Source organism: Malaclemys terrapin, chromosome 20 (genome assembly GCF_027887155.1).
Source record: "Malaclemys terrapin pileata isolate rMalTer1 chromosome 20, rMalTer1.hap1, whole genome shotgun sequence".
Classification (NCBI taxonomy): domain Eukaryota; kingdom Metazoa; phylum Chordata; order Testudines; family Emydidae; genus Malaclemys; species Malaclemys terrapin.
The window spans coordinates 2,304,149-2,324,358 of record NC_071524.1 but is presented as its reverse complement, the minus strand read 5'-3'; the positions used below and the strand labels follow the sequence as shown (position 1 = coordinate 2,324,358).

At 49.9% G+C, this 20,210-nt stretch overlaps 1 protein-coding gene across 1 annotated transcript; it reads left to right on the top strand.

The window, feature by feature from the left end:
- Positions 1-3,889: 3,889 nt before the first annotated feature.
- LOC128826325 (epididymal sperm-binding protein 1-like) lies at positions 3,890-18,994 on the top strand. Its single transcript, XM_054009573.1, has 9 exons — positions 3,890-3,956; positions 5,066-5,230; positions 6,174-6,338; positions 7,511-7,666; positions 8,362-8,526; positions 10,407-10,571; positions 16,469-16,633; positions 17,606-17,774; positions 18,814-18,994. Exons 1-8 carry the CDS (start codon positions 3,890-3,892, stop codon positions 17,767-17,769), a joined length of 1,212 nt encoding a protein of 403 aa, XP_053865548.1. The 3' UTR covers positions 17,770-17,774; positions 18,814-18,994.
- Positions 18,995-20,210: the final 1,216 nt, after the last annotated feature.

The window sequence follows — 20,210 nt, the reverse complement described above, 5'->3', positions numbered from 1 at the left end:
GTAGGGGGATTGGAGAAAGATGGGGACCCTAAAATTGGTGAGGCATCCACAGCAGACTGTCAACCCCCAGTCTTCTCTGAAATATCCCCAGATTTGTTCTCCACTCCCAGACAGGGTAGAAAGACAAAGGGAAAGAAGGGCAGCTAAGGCCTTGGGAACCCAAATACTGACCCAAAGCCAGAGGGTCGCTCTCGTAGGTAGGCGGACCCGCGCAGCGGAAAAGGAGGCCACGCAGGAGGGAGAAGCACCTGAGTCTGACCCCCACCCTAATGCTTCTGAACCAGTAGAGACAACAGAGACTGGGCCCCTAGATCTTGGGCAGATTAGCCCCAGGAGAGGAAATTTTGGACAGGACCAGGCAGAAGACCCAAGGTATGACAACATTAGGAAGGAGGTGACTGAAATAGATGGCGTCCCCGTGGAAGGGAAAACCCAAGGACCAGGACCCTACTTCATAATGAAGAAGGATCTCTTATACCGGGTTGCACCAGTACAGGGGCAGAAGGTACAGCAGATCCTAGTACCTCAAAAACACCAGAACGCTGTATTAAGTCTTGCTCATAGTCATCTTTTTGGGGGGCATTTGGGGGTAGAGATGACCCTGGCACGAGTCCTACGACGGTTCTTCTGGCCCGGAGTACAGGAAGAAGTGCGGAGGTACTGTGCCTCCTGCCCGGAGTGTCAGCTGCACAGTCCCTGTCCCCACTTGAGGGCACCTTTCGTACCCCTTCCCATCATAGAGGTCCCCTTCAAGCGAATAGCCATGGACCTAGTGGGACCCCTGGAGAAGACGGCTCGGGGCCACCAATATATACTTGTTGTTTTGGACTATGCTACTCGCTACACAGAAGCCGTCCCCCTGCGGAACGCGGCCTCTAAAACTATAGCCAAAGAGCTGGTGGGGATCTTTGCCCAAATGGGGCTACCGAGGGAGATATTAACCGACCAAGGAACCCCATTTATGTCGAAGCTAATGAAGGACCTCTGTACGCTGCTCCATATACATACCCTGAGAACTTCGGTCTACCATCCGCAGACTGACGGGTTGGTAGAAAGGTTTAACCGAACCCTCAAGGCTATGATAAGGAAGATGGTAAGTCGGGACGGGAAGGATTGGGACATCCTATTACCCTACCTTATGTTCACTATCCAGGACGTACCTCAGGCCTCAATTGGGTTTTCCTCCTTCGAGTTATTATACAGGCATCACCCCCGTGGCATACTAGATATCGCCAAAGAGAGCTGGGAAGAGGAACCCAATGAGGGGAGAAATATAATAGAGCATGTAATGTAGATGCGAGACCGGATAGCCCAGGTTACCCCTATTGTACGGGAACATTTGGAGAAGGCCCAGGAGGCCCAGCGAACCCATTACAATTGCCAGGCAAAAGTGCGACAGTTCCAACCAGGGGATCGGGTTATGGTGTTGGTACCCACGGCAGAAAGCAAGCTTCTGGCCCAATGGCAGGGGCCCTATGAAGTGGTTGAACCCGTGGGAGAAGTAACCTACAAGGTGCGGCAGGCAGGACGCAGAAAACAAGAACAGATTTATCACGTTAACCTTCTGAAACCCTGGCATGCACAAGAGGCATGCACAACGGTCCAAAAAGATCTAACCCAGGAAAACAAGCCTTCCAAACAGGTGAGAGTGTCTCCCGATTTAACACCAGACCAGAAGAATGAGGTGTCTGAGATGATCTTCCGGAACCAAGATGTGTTCTCAACAAAACCGGGTCGAACAACCAAGATGTATCACCACATCGTCACGAACCCTGGGGCCAGAGTAACAATGAGGCCCTATCGGGTGCCAGTGGCAAAAAGGGAGGAAATAAAAGCAGAAGTAAAAAAAATGCTGGAGTTGGGGATCATCGAAGAATCCCACAGTCAGTGATCCAGCCCAATCGTGCTGGTGCCCAAACCTGATGGCACCACAAGATTTTGCAATGACTTCCGGCGACTAAACGAAGAATCCCAGTTCGACGCGTACCCCATACTTCGCATAGATGAGCTAGTGGACCGTCTGGGTAATGCCCGGTACTTGACTACCCTAGACTTGACAAAGGGGTACTGGTAGATTCCCCTTGCAGAAGACTCAAAGGAAAAGACTGTGTTCTCTACACCAGAGGGGTCTAAATTAGCTGTTACCATTCAAGAAAGAGATCTTGGAGTCATTGTGGATAATTCTCTGAAAACATCCACTCAATGTGCAGCGGCAGTCAAAAAAGTGAGCAGAATGCTGGGAATAATTAAGGGATAGAAAATAGGACAGAAAATAGCATGTTGTCTCTATATAAATCCATGGTACGCCCACATCTTGAATATTGCATGCAATTATGGTTGCCCCATCTCAAAAAAGATACACTGGAATTGGAAAAGGTTCAGAAAAGGGCAACAAAAATGTTTCGGGGTATGGAACAGCTTCCGTATGAGGAGAGATTAATAAGACTGGGACTTTTCAGCTTGGGAAAGAGATGGCTAAGGGCAGATATGACTGAGGCCTATAAATCATGACTGATTTATAGAGAAAGTAGATAAGGAAGTATTGTTTACTACTTCTCATAACACAAGAACTAGGCGTCACCAAATGAAATTAATAGGCAGCAGGTTTAAAAGAAATAAAAGGAAGTATTTCTTCACACAACGCACAGTCAACTTGTGGAACTCCTTGCCAGAGGATGTTGTGAAGGCCAAGACCATAACAGGATTCAAAAAAGAACCAGATAAATTCATGGAGGACAGGTCCATCAATGGCTATTAGCCAGGATGGGCAGGGATGGTGTCCCTAGCCTCTGTTTGCCAGAAGCTGGGAATGAGCGACAGGGGATGGATCACTTGATGATTCCCTGTTCTGTTCATTCCCTCTGGGGCACCTGGCACTGGCCACTGTCAGAGGACAGGATACTGGATTAGATGGACCGCTGGTCTGACCCAGTATGGCTGTTCTTATGTTCATTTGACGAAAAGTGAAAATCTCAAAAATATTCCTGTCCTGAAATACTGAAATCTTACATTTGATCATCACAAGTGGAAATCTTGGCATTTTTCTGACACGGAAAAGTGAAATCTCAAAAATTTGCCATCATGAAATGTCAAAACCTCAAAAATTGTCATGCACCAAAAATGAAAAACAAACTCCATATGAATCAATCATTGCAATAAGTTTGAATTACTTTTTTTCAGTTTTGACCTAATTTTTTATTATCTACTTTTTTCTCCCCTTACCAATTAACAAATTTCGAAACAAAAAGCCGTTCCAAACCAGAACTTTTCTATTTCCAAAATCTCCAAACCGAGACGGTTGGGGCTACCCATAAATTACAGAATGCAGTAGGGGGCTGGGTGGACCTTTAATTTTGCACGATTGTTTCTGTGTTGCAAATGTGAGTGGGTCTTGAAAATTCCCCCAAACTGTCCTGGAATTTCTGGACGGCTCCTTTCAACAATTTCAAATGTTCCTTTTTCAAGATAAGCAATGGGTCAAAAGCCACTTTTCCCCATGCACCGTTTCACTTGCACCAGAGCTGCGTTTCCAGCTGGAAATTTGTGGCAAAAATTCCCGGCCCACCATATCCAGGAGAGATTGAATCTCCCACTTCTCCAAAGCCACGCAGGTATTTAAGCACCTAATTTCCACTGATTTCAAATCCCTTTGTGGATCTGGGCTTTGGCTTTGTGGGGGACAATGAGACAGTCTGGCCAAGGAGTGAGGTGTGGGCAGGGGGGCTCAGGTTTCAGGAAGCAGAGGGCTGATGATTTGCCATTGGTGTGGCAGGGTGGTGAGGTGGCAAACCATCTGTCAATCCCCTGGGGGCAGCCAAGGGGAGGAGCCCCAAGCGAGGCTGTATATATGGGGCTGGGGCTCTAGGGCTGGGGCAGTGTGGACGGGACAATGGCTTCACCCGCAGCCACGTGTGTCCTGGCCTGGGCCCTGGCACTGCTCTGCAAGGGGACCCAAGGTAAGGGAGGCAGGGGCTGTCTCAGGTCGGTGTGTGTTGGTGTGTAGTGTGGTAGAGTGTGTGGCTGTGCAGCAGGGTGTTGGTGTTTAGTAGAGTGTGTGTTGTGGAGCAGTGTGCTGTTGTGTTGTGGAGCAGTGTGCTGCTGTGTTGTGTAGTAATGTACGTGTTGTGGAGCAGTGGGTTGTAGTGCAGTGGAGTGCATGTTGGGGAGTGGTATGTTGTATAGTGGAGTAAAGTTCGTGTTGTGGAACAGTGTGTTTTGTGTAGTAGAATGCATGTTGTGGAGCAGTGTGTTGTGTTGTGTAGTGAAGTATGTGTTGTGGAGCAGTGTAATGTAGTGGAATGCCTGTTGGGGAGTAGTGTGGTGTGGAGCAGGCTGTTGTGTTGTGTGGTAGAATGAATGTTGTGTAGCAGTGTGTTGTGGAGCACATGTGTGGTGTAGTAGAATGCATGTTGTGTTGTGGAGCGCATGTTGTGTTGTGTAGTAAAGTGCATGTTGTGGAGCTGGAGCAGGCTGTTGTGTTGTGGAGTAGAGTCTGTGTTGTGGAGCAGTGTAGGAGAATGTGTGCCGAGGAGCAGTCTGTCATTGTGGAGCTGTGTGGTGTGAAGTGTAACAGACTGTGTTGAGTGATGGAGCCGTACTGTACTGTTCAGGGGACTGTTTTGTTGTGTTGTGGAGTGTAATACACTGTGTGTTGTGGAGCAGCGTGTTGTTGATTAGTGTCATGGCCTGGGAGCTGTGGTGTAGTGTGCGTGTGTAGTGCAGTGGGACACGCTGTCGTTGTGTAGAGTAGCACAGTGTGTTTTGTGAAGTGGTGCGTGACATACCAGCCTGGCCGGGGGTCGGAGATGGACAGCAGAAGTTTCTCAGTCCGCTCTGCTACGACCACTAGACCCCCTGCCCCTCTCCTCCCAGAGCCAGGGAGAGAACCCAGGAGTCCTGGCTCCCAGCCATCCTGCTCAAACCGCGACGTCCCCTTTCTCCCCTGAGCCGTGGCTAGAACCCAGGCATCCTGACCCCCGGCCCGGGGCTCTCCCTGCTAGGCTTGGAGGGACCCCCCAGCAGCCGTTTTCCCCTTTTCTGATCTCTGCCCCTTGTTCATGGCCAGGTGCGGACCCTGCCCCCTGCTTCTTCCCCTTCACCTACAAGGGCAAGGTCTACACGGAATGCACAACCGAGGACAGCATCTGGTCCAGCATCTGGTCCAGCCCCTGGTGCGCCACCACCGCCAGCTACGACCGGGACAAGGCCTACAGGTTCTGCTCCAAGGAGGGTGAGTGCCCAGGGTAGGACAGGGATGAAGGCAACCAGGGGACGGGATGGGGGGCAGCTGGGGGACAGGATGGGGGGCAGCCAGGGGGTAGGATGGGGATGGGGAAGATGCCAGGGGACGGGATGGGGGGCAGCGCTGGGCAGCACAGACAACTGTCGTGTTCCCCACTTGTGATCCCACACACCCAGAGCTGATGGGTCTGGCCCATGTCCAGGCGCTCGGCCACCGTCTTCCTGGCATGCGCCCCAGCAACGCCTCCTGGGCTGGGCAGGGCAAAGCTACACGGTCCGTCTGTCTGTCTAACCCCATACACTCCCCATCTGTCTGTCTAGCCCCATATACCCCCTCTGTCTGTCTAACCCCGTACGCTCCCCATCTGTCTGTCTAGCCCCATATACCCCCTCTGTCTGTCTAACCCCGTACGCTCCCCATCTGTCTGTCTAGTCCCATACACCCCCCTCTATCTAGCCTCATATGCCCCTTCTCTGTTTGTCTGTCTAGCCCAGTACACCCCTGCCATCTGTCTGTCTATAGGTCGCCAGACCCTTTCTCACAGACTCACAGATTGTGCCCACTCTTGGCCCGTATGGTCCCTGGGGGGGAACCCCCTTCAGTGTGACAGTCCTTCTCAGGGGTCCACTCTCTTTCGGGGGTTGAGCCCCTCCACCTCCTGGAGCCGCACCTCTCTGAGCCTTAGCATGCCTGTCTCTCGCTGTGGGCCCCCTCAGGGAGTCCACTCACTCTAGACCCCCCGGGGCCTCCACTCCCAGAGGGAATAATGCCACCCTGTTCTCTAGACCGGAGCGACTCTCAGCCAGCGTAAAACAGGAGGGTTTATTGAGCATCTGAACCCAGCACAGGGTGGGGTGAGGGATCCACACATGTCTGCATTGCCCCCAAGGCATCCCACCTCCTGACGGTCCCTGTCTGTGTCTCTCCCCAGCCTACAGCGGGAACGCGGGCGGCGAGCCCTGCTTCTTCCCCTTCGTGTACAGGGGCCGCACCTCCCACACCTGCATCACGGAGCAGAGCTACGGGGTCCAGCCCTGGTGCTCCACCACAGCGAACTACGACACGGATGGTCGCTGGAGCTCCTGCCCTGACACATGTACGGTGCTTCCGGGGCCTCCCCGGCCAGGGACATAGGCACAGGGACACAGATGGGCACAGGGTCCCCCCATGGACCCAGCTCAGCCAGTGACCCCCATCCCAACCCGCAGCCCCCTGCTAGCCCAGCTCTGGGCTCCCCCAACAAGTTCACCCATGCCCCTCACTCCCAACCTGCAGCTGCCTGCTAGCCCAGCCCTGCCGGTGCCCCTCACTCCCGACCCGCAGCCCCCTGCTAGTCCAGCCCTGGGCTCCCCCCAGCTCTGCCAGTGCCCCTCACTCCTGACCTGCAGCCCCTGCTAGCCCAGCCCTGGGCTCCCCCTAGGGTTTCCAGGTGTCCAGAACACCCAGTCGAAAAGGGACCCTGGTGGCTCCAATCAGCACTGCTGACCGGGCCATTAAAACTCCAGTTGGCAGTGCAGCAGGGCTAAAACAGGCTCCCTGCCCGGCTCTGTGCGGCTCCCAGCAAGCGGCCGGCATGTCTCACCGGCTCCTAGGCAAGGGGGAGGCCAGGGGGGCTACACACGCTGCCTCCACCCGCAGGCACAGCCCTAAGCACCAACTCCGCAGCTCCCATTGGCCAGGAGCTGCAGCCAATCAGAGCTGCGAGGATAGCGCCTGTGGGCAGGGGCAGTGCACAGAGCTCCCTGGCTGCCCCTCTGCCTAGGAGCCAGAGGGACATGTCACCGCTTCCCAGGAACCGCTTGAAGTCAGTGCTACCCGGAGCCCACACCCCCAAACCCCTCATCCCCAGCCCCACCCCAGAGCCTGCACCCCCTCCCACACCCAATCCCCTGCCCCAGCCCGGTGAAAATGAGCGAGTGAGCAAGGGTTGGGAGAGCGAGTGTTGGAGGGAGGGGGATGGAGTGAGCAGGGGTGGGGCCTCAGAGGGGCGGGGCAAGGGTATTCGGTTTTCTGCAATTAGAAATTTGGCAACCCTAGCTCCCCCACAGCTCTGCCGGTGCCCCATAACCCTGACCCCCATTCCCTGCACTACCCCAGAGTGGTTGGAGGGCAGTGACCAGGATGCTGAGGGGCTCAGGGTTTTATTTACCTGGACACAGGCTCAACTTGGGGCAATTCTGGTTTGAGTGTGTGCCACATTACCCAGCATGCTCTCTGTTTCCCATGTCTCCCGCGTCCCATCTCCCTCCCCTGCCTCATCTCTCCCAGTGCTTGGGGGGAACTCGGAGGAGCCCTGTACATTCCCGTTCTGGTACAAAGGCAGGAGGTACACAGGTTGCACCATGGATGACAGCAAGCGGCCCTGGTGTGCCACCACAAGGAACTACGATGCGGACCATAAATGGAGGTACTGCGGCACAGCAGGTATGTGGGGCCAAGAGAGACACAAGGGGTGTGTGCACTTTGCAGCTGGTATAGGCAGCACCCAGTGCAACAAGACCCTGATCTTGGTGACTCTGTGTCTGGGCAGCGCCCGGCGCGACGGGGCCCCGATCTCGGTGACTCTGTATCTGGGCAGCAGATTGAGACATTGGATCTGGGAACGAGTCTTTTTCCTACCCTAGAAATATTTTGGGGAATTCAACATTTTTCCCGTCTTTGATTGAAGGGGCAAAAATGAAACCTCGAAAATATTCATGAACTGAAAACCCAAACTCTCTTTCAATTTGACTCAGTTGAAACGTTTCATTTTGAAACGTTGTTTCTATTTCCACCTTTTTTTTTAATTTTTTTTCCCCTCTCTAATTAGCTTAAATTTCAAAACAAAAAGGCGCTCCCAACCGGGAACCCAGAATGTATTTATTTTTCATTTCAAACGTGTCTAAACATTTCCACGCTTTTTTCCCTCGACATCTTTTCAAGTGGGAAAATGCATGAAAACTAGCAAAATGTGCCAAAATGTTGACACGCTTTCGGTTCCCGTGAATCGGCAGTTTTTCCACTTAAAAAATATCGTTTTGTTGAGAAAATTCGCCCCCAGTTCCCCCAGCAAATTGCCTGCCCTTTGTCCTGCATTCTGCCCTATTTTAACCCTTTCCTCCCTTGCCTTTCTCCACCAGCGGGGGGGGGAAGTTCGGAGAGCTCCCCTTGCGTCTTCCCCTTCATCTATAAGGGCACTACCTACCACAGCTGTACGGCAGTCGATGACAAGATGGGACGGCCCTGGTGTGCAACCACTCCCAACTACGACAAAGACCATCTCTGGCGCTTCTGCTTGAGCGAGGGTGAGTCCTGGTCGTGATCAGAGCGCTCTGTGTCAGCACAGAGGTTTGTGGACGACATGCCGGCACATGGAGCTCTAGAACAGTTAGAGCTGTCACCCGGTCTTGCGGGCCAAATGAGCTCGCTGGAGGGGCTGCGTGCTACAAATGGCTTCCCCGGTGCAGCCAGATTGCCTGGCACCTCCTTGTGATGCAGCCGTCAGATGGGCCCCCAGGATCATAGAATCATAGAATAGCAGGGTTGGAAGGGACCTCAAGAGGTCATCTAGTCCAACCCCCTGCTCAAAGCAGGACCAATTCCCAACTAAATCATCCCAGCCAGGGCTTTGTCAAGCCAGGCCTTAAAAACCTCCAAGGAAGAAGACTCCACCACCTCCCTAGGTAACACATTCCAGTGCTTCACCACCCTCCTAGTGAAATAGTGTTTCCTAATATCCAACCTAGACCTCCCCCACTGCAACTTGAGACCATTGCTCCTTGTTCTGTCATCTGCCACCACTGAGAACAGCCAAGCTCCATCCTCTTTGGAAACCCCCTTCAGGTAGTTGAAGGCTGCTAGCAAATCCCCCCTCACTCTTCTCTTCTGCAGACTAACTAACCCCAGTTCCCTCAGCCTCTCCTCATAAGTCATGTGCTCCAGCTCCCTAATCATTTTTGTTGCCCTCTGCTGGACTCTTTCCAATTTTTCCACATGCTCCTAGGCACAACGCCATTCACCCACTGTTAAAAATTATCTTCGGCTTTCACTGCAGCAGTGAGATGAGACACCCCTACCCCGGCTTTTCTTTTTTGCTAAGAAAACTCTTTGGCTTTCATAGACTCCTAGGACTGGAAGGGACCTCGAGAGATCATCTAGTCCAGTCCCCTGCACTCATGGCAGGACCAAGCACCATCTAGACCATCCCTGACAGGTGTTTGTCTAACCTGCTCTTAAAAATCCCCAATGATGGAGATTCCACAACCTCCCTGGGCAATTTATTCCAGTGCTTAACCACTCTGACAGTTAGGAAGTTTTTCCTAATGTCCAACCTAAACTGCCCTTGCTGCAATTTAAGCCCATTGCTTCTTGTCCTGTCCTCAGAGGTTAAGAAGAACAATTTTTCTCCCTCCTCGTTGTAATAATGTACTTGAAAACTGTTATCATGTCCCGTCTCAGTCGTCTCTTCTCCAGACTAAACAAACCCATTTTTTCAATCTTCTCTCACAGGTCATGTTTTCTAGACCTTTAATCACTTTTGTTGCTTTTCTCTGGACTTTCTCCAATTTCTCCACATCTTTCCTGAAATGTGGCGTCCAGAACTGGACACAATACTCCAGTTAAGGCCTAATTTGCGCGGAGTAGAGCGGAAGAATGACTTCTCGTGTCTTGCTTACAATACTCGTGCCAATACATCCCAGAATGATGTTTGCTTTTTTTGCAACAGCGTTACACTGTTGGCTCATATTTAGCTTGTGATCCACCATGACCCCCAGATCCCCTTCCGCAGGACTCCTTCCTAGGCCGTCATTTCCCAGTTTGTTGTGTGCAACTGATTGTTCCTTTCTAAGTGGAGCGCTTTGCATTTGTCCTTAGTGAATTTCATCCTATTTTCCTCAGACCATTTCTCCAGTTTGTCCAGATCATTTTGAATGTTAATCCTATCCTCCAAAGCACTTCCAACCCCTCCCGGCTTGGTATCATCCGCAAACTTTCAGTGTTCTCTCTGTCATTATGTCAAGTAACAGAGGGGTAGCCGTGTTAGTCTGTATCCACAAAAACAACGAAGAGTCCACACTCCTCATTGCTTCTATGCCATTATCTAAATCACTGAACATTAAATCAGTAATAATTAATCATTAAACATTTCCTGCTGTTCACTCTGCTTTGCTCGTTGCCTTTTCAGCCTACGGGGGGAACTCCAATGGCCAACGTTGCACGTTTCCTTTCGTCTACAAAAAACAGCTATTTCACACCTGCACCAACGCTGGAGACAAGATGGGACATTTCTGGTGCGCTACAAGCCAGAACTACAACCGGAATAAGCTGTGGAGCTACTGCCCCGATACCAGTAATGTATCCAGTCTGCTTCGTATGTTCTCTCTGGGGCAGATCTGACTCGTGTTTTACCTATACAGCTGGGCAAATAACTAATTTGTGGCTTGCTGATGATTCTGAAAAATCAGGGGGAAACTTGTCATGAGTTGCCACGAAAATGAATTTTTTTGAAATTGTCAGTGAATCAAAAACCCGGGGCGTGGGGGAATCATTTCAGGTGGCTCATGAAAGTTCTTTTTTTTTTTTTTTAATTGTCATTGCAAAGTCAGGAAAATGGTTTTGAGTGGATTCCCAAAATGAAATATCTGAAATTTTCAGTGAGTCAAAAAATTACAAAAACATTTGTCTCGGGTTATCCAGAAAATGAAATATTCCACAGTTTTCAATTAATCAAAAAAAATTGGGGGACAATGTGTTTTGGGAGGATCCCAGAAACAAACATGTTGGAAATTTTCTGTGATTTGAAAGATCGGGGGGGGGGGGGGGGAGAACCATTTTGGGTGGATCCTGGAATTGAAATTTTCTTTAAAACTTTTGGTGAATTAAAAAATCAGGAAACAAAATTATTTTGGGGGAATCCCGAAAATTAATTTTTAAAAAATTGTCATTGATTGAAAATTTAGGGGGGGGAATTCTTTTGTGTTGAAAAGAAAATTTCATTTAAATTTTGAACATTTTTAAACTATCTAAATTTCGGTTTTAATAAAATAGAAGGAAATTTTGAAAGCAGAAGTTGTTTCAGGTTGAAGAATTAACTTTTTCTGAATGTTTTTGGTCATTTTTGCAACATGAACAATCCCACACAACTGACATGCTTTCACAATATATTTTGGTTTCACTGACTCTGTACTTTTAGCCAAAAACATTTTTATCTGAAAAGTTTCACCCACCTCTATGTCCAGGAGCCTCTGGATCACCTGTATGATCTCATCACCTCTCTGCTGTGCCCCTGAGCCAATCAGAAGTTGTGACACTTGGATGTGTCAGAGAAAAGCAGATGTGGAAGCAGATGTCAATGGGAGTTGGGCAATGGGAGTCTACCTGATTGATGGGTGGGATCCTGGCTTTCAACACACCCCTCCCACCAGCTGAATGAGCCTCTAAGGATTCCTTCAGGAAAGGTTCAAGGCCAGGGTCTAGGAGCAGCCATAGAATCAGATCCAGAAGCGATAGAGTCAGTGGGTTTTGGGAAGCCAGATTCCTGTTGCCCCTCCTGGAAGATGCTTTAGCCATGATGATGACTTCAAATCCAGACTGGATGCTGTTCTAGAAGATACTTTAGTGAAACCCAAGTTATTGGGTTCAACACAGAGAGAATCGGGGAACATTCACTGGCCTGTGTTCCACAGGAGGTCAGACTAGATGATCCCCGAGGACCCATCTGGTCTGCTTTGCGAACAGGGGCTGCTAACAGGGAGTTTCGCAAGGGAGTTCTCCAGGTGAAGGAGGAGCAATACAGCAACCTTTTGGGGTAAGTGACTGTCTGTAGTGTGTGTTTGTTTGTGTTTGAGGGTTACTTGCTGTGTGCTGAGCTTGTGTTTGTCAGTCTGTTTGTTTGTTTTGGTTGTTTGAAGGACCGTGTGCTGTGGCTGGCAGTTGGAAGCTGTGAGCTTCAAAGGAAGGTTTGAAAGCTAGAAGCCTCTGCTGACAGGGGGCTGCAGACGGGAGTTTGACAGAGGGAGGCTTACGATGGTTAGGAAGACCCGCAACACCTGTGCCAGCACTGCTACTGTCTCCTCCACCTGTGCCTGTAGCCAGACAGAGTGCCTAAGCATGGATGCCTCTACCCAGATCCTGGTGTGGTTTTGCAAAGACTGTAACTTGCAATTTCCACTTACGGATATCCAGGCTGGGGGGACCATCCAATGTGAAAGGTGCCTGCTGGTGGAATCTCTCAGGCAGCAGGTGAGAGAGCTACAGGAGGAGGTGGCTAGGTTGAGGAGCATCCGTATCCACGAGCAATTCCTCGACAGTGTCCATGTGGAGACAGCTGAGGTAGCTGTCCCAGTACACAGGACTGCTGATACACCACTGGTGGAGGAGGAGATGGCTCAGGGTGGACGCTGGCAGCTGGTTACTTCTGGCAGCAGGCAGTGCTCCACCCTTGCTCCGAACCCTCCTGCCGTGGTTATAGGTAACCGTTATGCTCTTCTAGATACAGGAAAGAAGGAATCACTCCCTACAGTAAAGGAGGAGAAGCCTCGTACCCCTAAGGCTGGAGAGTCTGCTGCCACCACTGCGAATAGGAAACGTAGGGTAGTGGTGGTCGGAGACTCTCTGCTGAGGGGGACGGAGGCGCCCATCTGTCGCCCTGACATTTCATCTCGAGAGGTATGCTGCCTGCCGGGGGCCCGTATCCGAGACGTTACGGAGGCATTGTCGAGGATTATCCGGCCCTCTGACTACTACCCCATGCTACTCATCCATGTGGGCACAAATGATACTGCGCGGTGTGACACTGAGCGGATCAAGAGTGACTACAGGGCTCTGGGAGCACGGGTGAAGGAGTTTGGAGCACAGGTGGTATTCTCTTCAATTCTTCCTGTTAAAGGTAGGGGCCCGGGCAGAGACAGATGCATCATGGAGGTGAATGCCTGGCTGCGAAGATGGTGTCACCAGGAGGGCTTTGGCTTCCTAGACCACGGGATGCTATTCGAGGAAGGACTGCTAGGCAGAGATGGCGTTCACCTTTCGAGGAGAGGGAAGACCCTATTCGGACACAGACTGGCTAACCTAGTGAGGAGGGCTTTAAACTAGGTTCGACGGGGACAGGTGAGCAAAGCCCACAGGTAAGTGGGGAACATGGAGACCGGGGAAATGAGTCGGAAACAAGAGGGAGTGTGGGCTATATTGGCAGAGAGAAAGGAGAGTCAGGAAAAAACTGGGAGGAAAGATCAAACCAGTATTTTAGATGCCTATACACAAATGCGAGAAGTATGGGGAATAAGCAGGAAGAACTGGAAGTGCTAATAAATAAATACAACTATGACATTGTTGGCATCACTGAAACTTGGTGGGATAATACACATGATTGGAATGTTGGTGTGGATGGGTACAGCTTGCTCAGGAAGGATAGACAGGGGAAAAAGGGAGGAGGTGTTGCCTTATATATTAAAAATGTACACACTTGGACAGAGGTAGAGATGGACATAGGAGACGGAAGTGTTGAGAGTCTCTGGGTTAGGCTTAAAGGGGCAAAAAACAAGGGAGATGTCATGCTAGGCGTCTACTACAGGCCACCTAACCAGGTGGAAGAGGTGGATGAGGCTTTTTTCAAGCAACTAACAAAATCATCCAAAGCCCAAGACTTGGTGGTGATGGGGGACTTCAACTATCCGGATATATGTTGGGAAAATAACACAGCGGGGAACAGACTATCCAACAAATTCTTGGACTGCATTGGAGACAACTTTTTATTTCAGAAGGTTGAAAAAGCTACTAGGGGGGAAGCTGTTCTAGACTTGATTTTAACAAATAGGGAGGAACTCGTTGAGAATGTGAAAGTAGAAGGCAGCCTGGGTGAAAGTGATCATGAAATCATAGACTTTGCAATTCTAAGGAAGGGTAGAAGGGAGAACAGCAAAATAGAGACAATGGATTTCAGGAAGGCAGATTTTGGGAAGCTCAGAGAGCTGATAGGTAAGGTCCCATGGGAATCAAGACTGAGGGGAAAAACAACTGAGGAGAGTTGGCAGTTTTTCAAAGGGACACTATTAAGGGCCCAAAAGCAAGCTATTCCGCTGGTTAGGAAAGATAGAAAATGTGGCAAAAGACCACCTTGGCTTAACCACGAGATCTTGCACGATCTAAAAAATAAAAAGGAGTCATATAAAAAATGGAAACTAGGACAGATTACAAAGGATGAATATAGGCAAACAACACAGGAATGCAGGGGCAAGATTAGAAAGGCAAAGGCACAAAATGAGCTCAAACTAGCTACGGGAATAAAAGGAAACAAGAAGACTTTTTATCAATACATTAGAAGCAAGAGGAAGACCAAAGACAGGGTAGGCCCACTGCTTAGTGAAGAGGGAGAAACAGTAACAGGAAACTTGGAAATGGCAGAGATGCTTAATGACTTCTTTGTTTCGGTCTTCACCGAGAAGTCTGAAGGAATGCCTAACATAGTGAATGCTAATGGGAAGGGGGTAGGTTTAGCGGATAAAATAAAAAAAGAACAAGTTAAAAATCACTTAGAAAAGTTAGATGCCTGCAAGTCACCCGGGCCTGATGAAATGCATCCTAGAATACTCAAGGAGCTAATAGAGGAGGTATCTGAGCCTCTAGCTATTATCTTTGGAAAGTCATGGGAGACGGGAGAGATTCCAGAAGACTGGAAAAGGGCAAATATAGTGCCCATCTATAAAAAGGGAACTAAAAACAACCCAGGTAACTACAGACCAGTTAGTTTAACTTCTGTGCCAGGGAAGATAATGGAGCAAGTAATTAAGGAAATCATCTGCCAACACTTGGAAGGTGGTAAGGTGATAGGGAATAGCCAGCATGGATTTGTGAAGAACAAATCATGTCAAACCAATCTGATAGCTTTCTTTGATAGGATAACGAGCCTTGTGGATAAGGGTGAAGCGGTGGATGTGGTATACCTAGACTTTAGTAAGGCATTTGATACGGTCTCGCATGATATTCTTATCGATAAACTAGGCAAATACAAATTAGATGGGGCTACTATAAGGTGGGTGCATAACTGGCTGGATAATCGTACTCAGAGAGTTGTTATTAATGGTTCCCAATCCTGCTGGAAAGGCGTAACGAGTGGGGTACCGCAGGGGTCTGTTTTGGGACCGGCTCTGTTCAATATCTTCATCAACGACTTAGATATTGGCATAGAAAGTACGCTTATTAAGTTTGCGGATGATACCAAACTGGGAGGGATTGCAACTACTTTGGAGGACAGGGTCATAATTCAAAATGATCTGGACAAATTGGAGAAATGGTCTGAGTTAAACAGGATGAAGTTTAACAAAGACAAATGCAAAGTGCTCCACTTAGGAAGGAAAAATCAATTTCACACATACAGAATGGGAAAAGACTGTCTAGGAAGGAGTACGGCAGAAAGGGATCTAGGGGTTATAGTGGACCACAAGCTAAATATGAGTCAACAGTGTGATGCTGTTGCAAAAAAAGCAAACATGATTCTGGGATGCATTAACAGGTGTGTTGTGAGCAAGACACGAGAAGTCATTCTTCCGCTCTACTCTGCTCTGGTTAGGCCTCAGCTGGAGTATTGTGTCCAGTTCTGGGCGCCGCATTTTAAAAAAGATGTGGAGAAACTGGAAAGGGTCCAAAGAAGAGCAACAAGAATGATTAAAGGTCTTGAGAACATGACCTATGAAGGAAGGCTGAAAGAATTGGGTTTGTTTAGTTTGGAAAAGAGAAGACTGAGAGGGGACATGATAGCAGTTTTCAGGTATATAAAAGGGTGTCATAAGGAGGAGGGAGAGAACTTGTTCACCTTAGCCTCTAAGGATAGAACCAGAAACAATGGGTATAAACTGCGGCAAGGGAGGTCTAGATTGGACATTAGGAAAAAGTTCCTAACTGTCAGGGTGGTTAAACACTGGAACAAATTGCCTGGGGAGGTTGTGGAATCTCCGTCTCTGGAGATATTTAAGGGTAGGTTAGATAAATGTCTACTAGGGATGGTCTAGGCAGTATTTGGTCCTGCCATGCGGGCAGGGGACTGGACTCGATGACCTCTCGAGGTCCCTTCCAGTCCTAGAATCTATGAATCTATGAATCTATGGAATCTATGAATCCATGAAAACTTACCTGAGATTTCTTGGCTGTTGGTGATGAGTGGCTGGGTCATAGTGGGATGCGGGAGCTGTTAGTCTGTAGGCAGGTGGACGTGTTGGCGGTGTCTATAACCACCTCCCTTTGCCTCCCTAGTTCTGGGTGGGAACGCGCCAGGAAAGAGCTGTGTGTTCCCCTTCGTCTATAACAAACAAGTGCACTACACCTGCATCAGCGATGGGGAGAGCTCGGAAAAACTGTGGTGCAGCACCACCCGGAATTACGACGTGGACAAGAAGTGGACTTACTGCTCCAAGCCAGGTAAGGCAGGAGGCAGAGGAAGCTGAGCCTGGCGGTTAAGGTGTTTGGCTCACGGAGGCCTGGTTCAATTCCTGGCTCTGTCATAGACTCCTTGGGTGAGTAGTTAGGAAGTGGTTGGTTGGTTTTTTGGCCCCCTCACCCCGTCCCTTAGGAAAAGCTGAGCAAGCTGAAGTTCATGGGTAGCAGCTGTTCAGCAGTTCTTAAAACCATCCCCCAAATCGCCCTAGAGCGGTGGGGCTCCTTCTGCTGGCTGTTTAGATTGGCAGCACTTTGAGACCGGGACTGTCGGTCTCTGTCTGTCCAGGTAGCGCCTGGCACAACCCCGATCCCAGTGATTCTGTGTCTGGGCAGCGCCCGGCCCGACGGGGCCCCGATCTCAGTAACTCTGTGTCTGGGCAGCGCCCGGCATGACGGGGCCCCAGTCTCAGTGACTGTGTCTGGGTGGCACTCAGTGCCCCGATCTCAGCAAAAAAAGCCCCAGATCTCACACAAGTATCTAGAGGCCTTGACTAATGCACGTAATAACCACAGAGGATGTACCCCAAAAACACATCTGGGGTGTGGCTGTGTCTAACCACCTGTGCGTGTTCAAGCTGGCTAAATGCACTTCCCCATGGACCCACAAACCACCTGACACATTTTGCATATGCGACCCCCCAACTGCACAGACATTTTTTGCCTGTCCCCTTGGCATCTTTGGCTCATTAGCCCCATGTTGTGGGGAAACTGAGGCACGGAGCTGGGTTGTGCCTTGCTAAAGGTCACCCAGCAGAGCCAGGCATAGCACCCAAGTCTCTCATTGCTCAGCCTGGCGCCCTGTCATGGGGCCGCGCTCTCTCCCCTAGCCCTAAGCTATGTGGGGAACCATCTAACAAAGTGTTTGCTCGTGGTCTGATGCCGCCTGCATTTGCTATGCATTACCCGTGATTCTGGCCACAGTGCTCATCCGCTGTCGGTGTGTTTGGTCTGCAGACTACGACCGCCCCTCCCACGACAAGCCCTGTGTCTTCCCCTTCATCTACAAGAAGTTTAAATTCCTCACCTGCACCAACCTGGCGGAGGCCAACGGGAAGTTCTGGTGTTCCAGCACAGACAACTACGACCAGGACCATCAGTGGAGCTACTGCCCTGCCTGAGACAGGTAAGACAGAGCGATGGGATGGTCTGTCTATAGCATCCCCATCTGGAGCAGGGGTGTGTGATCCTGCTTCTTTTGTTTATTTACACTGGGAACTCTTACAGGCAGGGACTATCTGCAGCACCCGGTGCAAGGGGACCCCAATCTCTTTGACTTTGTCTGGGCGGCGCCCGGCGTGATGGGGCCCCGATCTCAGTGACTCTGTGTCCATCCATCCATCCATTCCCATACGTATCCGTCCACCCACTCATACATCCCTATCCACAGTCACCCATCCAACCACCCCCATACACATCTACCAACCACCCAACTATGGAATCATAGTGATATAGGGCTGGAAGGGACCTCAAAAGTCCACCCTCTCCCCCCGCCCCATGCTGAGGCAGGACCAAATATATCTAAACCATCCCTGACAGGTGTTTTTCCAACCTGTTCTTAAAAGCCTCCAATGACGGGGATGCCACAACCTCCCCTAGGTAACCTGCTCCAGAGCCGAACTATCTGTAGAGCTAGCAAGTTTTTCCTAGTATCTAACCTAAATCTCCCTAGCTGCAAACTCAGCCAATTCCTCCTTGTCTGTCCCTCAGTGGCCGTGGAGAACAATTGTTCTCCATCCTCTTTCTAGCAACCTTTCGCATATTTGAAGACTGTTATCAGGTTCCCCCCTCAGCCTTCTCTTCTCAAGACTCAACCTGCCCAATTTTTTCAACCTCCCCTCCTAGGTCAGGTTTTCTAAACCTCTGATCATTTTAGTTGCTCTTCTATGGACTCTCTGCAATTTGCCGACATCTTTCTTCAAGTGCAGTACCCGAAACTGGACACTGTCCTCCAGCTGAGACCTCACCAATGCCAACTACAGCAGGACAATGACATCCCATGTCTGACACACAATGCTCCCATTAATACACCTCAGAATTGTATTTGCCTTTTTCACAACCTCATATTCAAGGTGTGATCCACCCTGACCCCTAGATCATTTTCTGCCGTCCCGATGCCTTGCTAATGAAGTGGCACTGAAGGTCTGTCCTTCTGTCCTTTTCAGGTGACAGCCCCAGAGCCGGGAGGAGACAGAACGATGACATTCGAAATTAAATGAAAGGAATGAGCCCCGCTCTGGACACCTCTGGTCTCCCAACAAAGATCGCTTCTGATCAACGGATGCCAGTGGCATAATCAGCCTTGAATCCAAATCTAAATGTGCTCATTTCTCTAGTTGATTTTAGTAAATTCAAATAAAGCATCTTCTGAAACATGGCGTCTGCGAGTTCTGTGTCCAGGCAAAAGGCAATAAATGACCTGTCCGTTTCCCTGGGGTGAGAATGACAGTGCGATGGCTTTTGCTTCTGATGCATATTGGGCATTTCCCAATGAACATGGCTTATTGGAAGGGTTATAAATCCTCATGCTTCAGGGTTGAAGATGATCGCTCTTAGTGGTCAGGAAGGGAACATCACGGGAGACAGATGACTCCACATTTCTCCAGTGCTTTCTCTGAAGCTTGTCATGCTTCCATTGCCGGAGATAGTGAACTAGACAGACCTTGGGTCTGGCCTGGCCTGGCCAGTTTTATGTTCATGGTCGATGCATTGGAGGGAAATGACTCAAAATGACCAGTGGAAATGGCTCCATGTTCTTCGTGAGGTTGGGTGAAGTCCTGGCTCCATTGACATCAATGACAAAGCTCTGGTCAAGTTCTCACCTCTTATTTCTAACATGACAATAACACATAATCTGAGTTTTCAGCCGTGCTCAGGTCCTGTCATGAATCTTTAGGTGCCTTAACTGATCATTTCCGTGCCTGCGAATGGCAAGGGGGCCAGATCCCCAGCTGGCCTCAGTGGATGTGGGTCAGTATTTAAATGATGGAGTGATGCTGACTTGATTGCAGTAATGGAACAGCACCCATTGACACCAGCTGGGGGCCTGCCCCATTGACTCCAATGGAGCGATGGCTGATTCACACCAGCTGGGGGCCTGCCCCATTGACGCCAATGGAGCGATGGCTGATTCACACCAGCTGGGGGCCTGCCCCATTGACTCCAATGGAGCGATGGCTGATTCACACCAGCTGGGGGCCTGCCCCATTGACTCCAATGGAGCGATGGCTGATTCACACCAGCTGGGGGCCTGCCCCATTGACTCCAATGGAGCGATGGCTGATTCACACCAGCTCAGGGCCTGCCCCATTGACTCCAATGGAGCGATGGCTAATTCACACCAGCTGGGGATCCGGCCCTATTGACACCAATGCAGCTGCAGCTGGTTTAAGTCCAAATGTTCATAGATCCCATAGATTCGAAGGCCAGAAGGGGCCATTATGATCATCTAGTCCGACCTCCTGTATAACACAGGCCAGAGAACTTCCCCGAAACAATTCCTGTCTGAGCTAGAGCAGATCTTTTAGAAAAACATTCAGGTTTGATATAAAAATCCCCAGTG

Bases quoted from the DNA above. Each gene is read 5' to 3' on its own strand.
- LOC128826325 (XM_054009573.1), top strand. From the start codon at position 3,890: ATGGCTTCACCCGCAGCCACGTGTGTCCTGGCCTGGGCCCTGGCACTG. The intron at 3,957-5,065 runs GTAAGGGAGGCA...GTTCATGGCCAG, and splicing joins GCTCTGCAAGGGGACCCAAG to GTGCGGACCCTGCCCCCTGC. The intron at 16,634-17,605 runs GTAAGGCAGGAG...TTTGGTCTGCAG, and splicing joins GACTTACTGCTCCAAGCCAG to ACTACGACCGCCCCTCCCAC.